This window comes from Pygoscelis adeliae, unplaced genomic scaffold (genome assembly GCF_000699105.1).
Source record: "Pygoscelis adeliae isolate BGI_AS28 unplaced genomic scaffold, ASM69910v1 Scaffold166, whole genome shotgun sequence".
Lineage (NCBI taxonomy): Eukaryota > Metazoa > Chordata > Aves > Sphenisciformes > Spheniscidae > Pygoscelis > Pygoscelis adeliae.
Window position 1 is genome coordinate 289,059 of NW_008825156.1, and position 8,121 is coordinate 297,179.

The following is an 8,121-nucleotide window of genomic DNA, read 5'->3' on the forward strand; positions in this document are numbered from 1 at the left end:
ACTGCAACCTTTGAAATGAAAAGATAATAGAAATAAAACCAGAAATAGATCCTAATCATATTACACATTACCTGTTTAACAGTAAAGCATAGAGGCCGCAATGGAAATCAAAGCATTATGTACTTGGTCCTCTACAATGTACACACTAAAAGGCAACAGGAGAACTACTCATGTTAATGAAACAGGGTTTCAAATCTCAGGTTTTAATGTGATTTGATTTTCAATCAATGAGTTTTATCTAAGCATTTGGAAGTAAAGGAATGGATCCATGGCACCATGTTTGACTAAGATCTAGTAAAGGACATAAAAGGAGTTGTATCCCTATTTTAGTCTTTAACCATAGCTTTACTTTAGATAGACTATATCGTACCATACTATAAAATACCTACTGCAACTGTTTGAAATGTAGTTCATCTTCACATAATTAAGAGAACACCTGTAATGTTAATGAACAACTTTTGAGTAGAAACTGATCAGTTGCCTCACTTTTCCATAGAAACTTTCAGACCAAAACCATGGGTTTGAATTTGCACAGATCAAAAATTAGGGACAATCAGAATGGTACTTCAGCTGAACACAAAGCCTAATGTGCCAGCACCAATTCTGGAACTTAAACTCAGCCTCAGAAGTGGGCAAATGACCAGCCAGAGAAAAGCCCAGCAGACAGATCCTTATTAACTTGCATTTTAGCGCTGGCACAGAGGAAGTATCATAGTTTCTATCAATTACAAATGTTTTGGTCCTTCCCTCAAAATGAAGCTACTCTAATATAGCACTAGGTGGACTAGACACCTTCTGCATGTCTCTATGAGTCCATCATTCTAGCTCTTAGAAATATAAATTGAGACACTGATTTCAATCACTACTGCACCCAAAAGTTAACCAAATTTGCTATGACATTTTATTTGCATTCTACAGAGAGGATGTATGAAAATAAGATGTGATGGTCTCATTTTTTCTTATGAAGAACCAGATTCAGAAATCATGAGTAAGGTGTGTGAATACCATCATCACCATGGAGCATTTGATCATGTAGGATTAAAAAGAATGGATCTGAGAATTCTAACTCTTTTACTGAAATGTTTCATTCAATTTAATATTGCAGAGGCAGAGAGTAGGAATATGATCCCATGAAAAAGAAGAAGCTATAGAAAGAAGTGTCAGGGTTTTCAGATCAAATGCAATGTCAGAATTTTTTATCTTTTCTGTTAAAAAAAATAAAAGATAAGTACAACAATAATTTTTTCTAATATATTAATATTTCTGCTTATGCAGTCAACTGTACACTGATTTGATCATAAACAGTTACATAAATCTGGACATGTTACTCCAAACCAATCTTAAAAAATACTCTCCCATGTCACCTGGTAGGTCTATTGAGTGAATGGAGGTGAAATACAATTTGAAGAGGAATTATTTCTTTGAATAATTAGTAATACTGCTAAATTAATTTATCATAAATATTTGGAAATTATTTTTGCAAGTCTCATATTTTGACACGTTTTATAATAATTTCTGAAAAAAATCAGCACAAGATAATGGAAGTTAACATGGCAAGAGGATTAATCAATGAAGTAACCACTTAGGAGTATAAGGATAATGTGATCCATGACATATGAGAGATTTGAAACTTTCAGCCAAAAATACAGACATAGGGAACCACTTGTGATGGTGCCTATCAAAGCTCAGTAAAAGGGGTTAAATTTAACTGTAAACCAGTTTCAGCCTAATTTGTGATGGCCATACAAAGAGAAACATCAGTAGTGACTAAACTGGGAGCTCTGAGAGGTCATAGTACTTCTCTGAACATGCAGGAAATGTTAACCTGTGTATATAAAATCACAGCATGGCAACTGTTGATATGAGTTGATTTTTCAGTGGTAAGCAATGTAGTGATTCATAAAGCATATTTTTCTTCTCACCAACAGAATCACTTAATAAGCTTATGTGTGTTACCCAGCTGAGTTTACCATACTATTTCATAATTACTTTAATTTTGCATCAGTTATATCCGTTAAAATTTTTCATTTTTAGATCTTCACCCTGGAACTTTGATAATAACTGTTAGAGGCAATAACATTTCCCTTAAATTTTCACTGCGTGTATTTCTGTATATACAAGTATCTTGTAGTCATCTTGTTTTCCTCATTTAAATAATACTAAGATAAATTCTACAGACTTATAGGTCAATGAAGTTGCCAGAGGTATAACTCATGACTGAAATCGACCAATTCTTTTCCTCAACACTTCCAATTTTATTTAATTATGTCACTTTTATTTAAATATTAATAACCAGTTGTACTTTTAAAATATTCGAGAAAGACAGCATCTTTTCTTGCTTCAGTTTACTGCTTAGGGAAAAAAATATGCCTTTTATTTCTCTTTTAATGTTGAAGTTACTTCCTCAAATATAACTGCTCCAACAGAGAGAATACATATTATTTTCAGAAAAATATCATAGAAAATCGTGTTTGAAGGAGTCTCAAATGGCCATTTAGTCTATTCCCCAGCCCCAGGGCACTATCAACAACACACCATTCTCAGGTAGGCGTTTTTCTTGGGCAACCTATATGAGTACTTCACCATCCTTGCAAAAAAAAATTTTCTCTCTAATGTCTAACCTAAACTTCATTCCCAGTTTTAAACCTAATTACATCTTGTCCTCTTGCCAGAGAATATGGAGACCATCCCAGTACCTTCTTCTTTGCAGGAACTGTTTGATCCCATGTGGGATTATGGGATCCGTTCTCCTACTCAAAGATTGTGTTTCTCTACACCCCACGGCAAAACACTATAAAAGGTTAATTCACCAAAGTAATATAGCTGTAAATAAGTACATTAACATATTCACAAAACATTGTTCACTCTCTCATTGTTCCTAAGATAAGGAACATTCCAAAGGACATTCTTGCTAATCAGTCTTTTTGTGTCTCTAGGAACAGCAATCATCAAGAAAATCTATATGTTTTTATTGTAGGTAGAATCAGTCTAATTTGTTATGGTGAAATTATGTTTACTCAGAAGGGAAACAGCTGAAGTAGCACTAAAACTGCCCATGTGAGAAGAAGAATCCTTCAAGGAAAGGTCTGTATTACTGACTCTCCAATGCTGAAGGATTTTCACTGCATAGTCCTGTGTTGTGCCTGGCCTGTGGATAAATGCTGACCTTAGATGGCATTTGATTTCTCCATTTTCACAGGCAAAGTAGCTACACAGACAGGTGCAAACTCATTAAAAAAATCTGTGTCAGATGGAACTTCCTTGGGTTTTTTGAGAAGTTGCGTTGCCATCATTTAGTATAAGGAGGAAAATTTTTAAAAGTTATGTAATTCATTCCAAGCTCCTGCTCAAAAGTCACTCAGAAGTCCCTTAAATTGCATTTATCCCATAACATATAACAATTTGGGAAGACTAAGCCTGAGCAAAAATTCTTCCTGCTCGCTTCTTGACATTTCATCAAAAAGACCTGTAGAAAGAAGACTCCTCCTAGAGTGCAAATACCTGAGGGAAAGTCAGAGCATCCTCTGTTTACCAGTGCACCTGCAAAGGAAAACTAAAATGTCTGAAGCCCCACCTTTTAAGAACCTTGTGAAACAATCTGGGAACTGAGCCAAAACCTACTCTCCTACTATATAAGACTCGGGAGCAGACAGGTATTTCCTCAGAGGCAGGTTGTTCTGTAGTTTCTACTGGACTTCCAGAAGATGGGCACAGGTGGTGGGACGCGAATACCACTATGGATATCAATACTAGCACTTGCCTTCATACTGATCAAAGGTAGGAAGATTCACTTGCTTGGTGTTTTTACTGTTCTAAAGAATTTATTGCTTGCTTTGGAGTTTGAAACGTTTTTTTCTTGGCTTTGTGAAGCCAATGAACCTGTTACCTTTACGCGAGATTTTCTTTTCTGTTACAAATACTTTCCTTCCTAAGAAGAGGAAATTAACTGTCTTGAAAATTTATATTGTAGTCCATGCTCTCATCCTATTTTCTCCAGTCGAAATCTGGAATAGCTCTACTGAATTCAGTGGAACTCACTCACAACTCACATTTCTACCAAAATGCCTCAAGATTTGCATTTAGCTTTTGATGTCCACTTCAAGGTGGTACAGCATTTCTAAATGCACAAACCAAAAGGTGCAAAAGTGGCTTTAGGAAGGAACAAATCAGTGGAGTCTGTCTGCATGCATTATTAAAGATTTTGTTTGTTTTATCAGCTGATGATACAGTATTGGAAAAAGGCGGGATTTTGCTTGAAAAACATTGGACAACAGATTTTAAAAGTTCATCTATTCTTGCACATGAGGTTGCATAAAAGCTTAGAGGACAGGGTTGGTTTTTGGTGGGGTCAAAACAAATGGAGTTGCCTTAAATATTCTAAGAGGGCACTTAATACAGATGAGTGGAAATCTTTTTTATGTATACTTCACTTGTTAATTTCCCTTAAAGTTTAAGGTAACAACAATGTTAGTTTTTAGTCCATTTTGATCTCAGATGCATATCCTATTGTATTATTTTATTTTTTCCTATTTCCAGGTAATTCCACACTAACTTATGTTAAAAAGTGGTAGTGTCAAAGAATAACCTATCAAAAGACTAGCTGGAGAGAGAAACAAAAAGCTCTCTGAGGTTAGGCAGTGGTGAAGAAGAGCCCAGAAGCACTGAATGGTTCATAGCTTAAAAACGGGCACCATGTGTCCTTCCAACCAGCTGCAGACCCCCAGCTGGTGCAAAAAGGAAGGCACCTAGGGAACTCCCTGCAGCTCTGATTTCAGCCTTAGCGCCTCTAGCGGTGCTACCCACGGACTGCCGTTGTTGTGGGATGCAGCAGAGGGTAAGCTTGCCTTTTCGGTTTTCTCCGGCCAGCATAGCTTCCCCTGCAACCTGCCCTCTGATGAACTCTCACTAAGCGGTGCATTAAAGGCCAACCTGTCCCCCGCAGGTTTTGTGTGTATTCTGATGCTGCAGTAGAATGGAATGAAAAATGGTTTCTTCCCTGGAAACAGAAAGTTTTGCTCTGGGGCAAAATCAACAGTCACAAATATATCTATTCAAAAGACCTGTTTCTTTCTGTGTGGCTTGTATGTTTATTTTCCTTCTGCTGCTTGTTACAAAAAGTGCTTGAAACTGTAAAATACAGAGTAACTTTGGCTTTCAGTAAGAGATCAGTCCTCTAACTCTAAAATGAATTCTTCCTGTAAAAAACGGACCTATTTTTAAAGCCCTCTGGCTAGACAAAGGGTTTTACTGATGCTTAAAGCACACAGTGATCATAAAAACTAAGAAAATTAAGTCCTTCATCTGAAAAGCTTAAAAGGGCATCCAGGGTTACTGTGACAATAACAGAATAAGGATCTGCTCAAATTATCACAGACGTGTTTTTGATGGCTTCCCTGCAGTAATTTATTAGCAAAAAAAAACCCCAAAAAACCCCTGAAGAAGTGGCATATGGCCATCATGGTTGCATGTAACACAGATCCTGATGCAAATCTGACCTCCTGGACATGAACATAGCTTTGCTGATTTTTGATATATTGACTCTTGCATGTTTAAACAGATATAATTGAGAAATTGTGAGGGAACTCAAGAAAATTAGACATTAACATTTTCCTCCTCCACTCTTCCTGATGCAGTTCAAGCCCAGGATGATGAACAACAAACAAAATCAAACTATGTTTCTCCATCCATCCTGCAGCGACAAAAAAGTAAGTATTTTTACGCTGATCTATTTCTAAGATATTGTCCCAAATTAAATTGATAGATAATAAGATTACCAGAATCTTCTTATTCCTAGCTAGAACATACTTTCCCTTCCCCCACTCCCCCCCCCCCCCCCAAAAAAAAAAAAAGGAGAGAGAAATCCTCTGTACAATATATCCAATTCTCAGCCAGTCTCTGACTGCTCTAAACTGGAGAACTTCCTCTGAGATCTGGCCCAGTGGATCTGGTCTACTGATATGATACAGTTATCTAATCTTTAACTTCATGAAAGATATATGCCTTCTATTTAAAAGTGTATTTTCAGAAGAGGTGTGTGTATACATACTTATCACCAAGGTACTTGATAGTAGGTAATAAAAGATACATTTTTTTATACTTTGTCAAAATGACTGCATTACTCACAAGAGAATAAGAAAACTTTAACTATCTTAAACATTAGAATAATTAAGGACTATAAGATCATGCATGACACATAACTGTACAGAGCAAACAACATAACTCTACATATGCAAAATAAGGGTGGAAGGATACAACACTGACAGGTAAATTAGTGAAGACAGGCTGAAAAAATTAATCATTAAGCCTGCCCTGCAATATGCAATTTGTGAGGTCACTAGCTGGCAATTAAAATAGTGATAAACCCAAATTGGAAGTGTACTACAAATTATTTAATAATAGTGAGTGCATTTAATGATTGGAACAGATTGTCAAAGAAGGTAGTATGTGTTTTCCCTTAAAATCCTTACATCAAGACTAAATGAGATTGTCTTTCTAAAACACATATTTGTCTCAGTGATATATTTTGGTCTAAATGCAGATGTCAGTGGCTGATATTGCACAATCTACAATTTGGAAGTCATCACATTCTACAATTTTGATACTTTCAAGGAAGAAACTGCATCAATTCCTCAGACTCTCATGTTAAGAAAATCACATTGCAGGTTCTCTAAGTATTCTATATCCCTTTCATTGCTGGATCCAAAGAGAAAACATTGGATTTTAATATGGAAAATTTAGGGCTGGATCCTACCAGTAGAAGTCTTCGCATGAAAAGCACATGATTAAAGTTTCACAGAATTTAAACTGCTTTTTTAAAAAAATCTGCTTAGAATTGATTGTGCAGAAGTGCATGTCTCAGCACAAAGATATGAGCTTCAGAAAAAAAACAGCTCCTGTTTCTCATCCTCAGCTTCTAATATTCTTCAGTAACTTTCTGTTCTAAGTGTACTGAGAGGCAAAGGTTCAGACATAGAAATTAGCACTGCTTTTTCTGCATTACTATTATAAGGCTGTGCTCTAAGGATCACATTGCTGCTTTTGAGTTCAGAACATCAGGGCCAGCATCAGATGGGAGTCTTCAACAAATACTGGAAGAAAGTACTACAGCCAAAGAGCACGGTCTTTGGGATTTGGCTGTTAGTGAAATATATAGAAAGACAGAACACAAAGCACTGTGTAAAAACAACCAATAAAACATTGTAGAAACTTCCCCCTAGAGTGTAACTAGCAGTAGGAAATGTTAATCACTAAAGAGACTAGGCAATCTCTACCCATTTTTTAGGACTTCTAATATGATTAAACTTGATGGGTTTTTCCCCCTTAGATTTTCCACCAGCTTCGAAATCCCAAGAAGTGACAATCATTCCACCTTTTCAAAACACACTGCAAGTAAAGGGTAAGTTAAACAAATGTCATGGCTCAGACATCTGTGTTCTTGTTGATCACACAGGTAGAGCATGGAGTGACTGAAGAGATCAATAAATTGGTTAAGATCCTTTAGCATCATAAAATAAAAAATTAACAAGAAAGTAGTCAGTTCAACGGGTAACAAGGATAATCTAAATATGACCCCGGTACCCAGCCTGCATTTTGTTAATATGATGCAGCTGTAAAAAAAAAAAAATTAAAAATATTTATATTTTTATATAGCTATAAAAATTATACTGGGATAAATCATGCACAAATATTTCCAGTAAAGAGAGGGAAATATTAATGTGTTCAAAGCACTGGTGAGACACTTTATCTAGGGTATAGGGTACAATTCTGACTAGCTGTGTTCACGGAGGGTGAGTGTAAATCTGGAAGAGTCACAGAGAGGGACTGTGAGGATAATCAGGGATATAGGGGAGCCTGCTGACTGGAACCCTCCACTTCAAGGTGAAGTGTAATACTGGCACAAGAACAACCAGACATACATGAGACAGGAATACGTTTTAGAAGATGCTGGCAAAAGTCTTCCAGCCATTCAAAGGGTGCGGCTATAAGTGTCCTTCCCTAGTAGGAGTACCAGCTAGTTTTAAACTAACTTTAAACTGGTTTTATGGTGAACCTTTAGAACTTCATACATTTAGGAAAGGATTTATAGAATATGGCTGTCAGAGGAAGCAGAGCATTGGACAT

The 8,121-nt window shown here is 36.4% G+C and overlaps 1 protein-coding gene across 1 annotated transcript in view; it reads left to right on the top strand.

Moving 5' to 3' along the window:
• Nucleotides 1–3,704: 3,704 nt before the first annotated feature.
• LOC103920749 (mucin-5AC-like) overlaps nucleotides 3,705–8,121 on the top strand; it is a 51,522-nt gene continuing 47,105 nt past the window's right edge. The window contains 3 exon segments of the mRNA XM_009328590.1: nucleotides 3,705–3,777; nucleotides 5,634–5,705; nucleotides 7,325–7,396. Coding sequence (XP_009326865.1) covers nucleotides 3,705–3,777; nucleotides 5,634–5,705; nucleotides 7,325–7,396 — 217 coding nt within the window.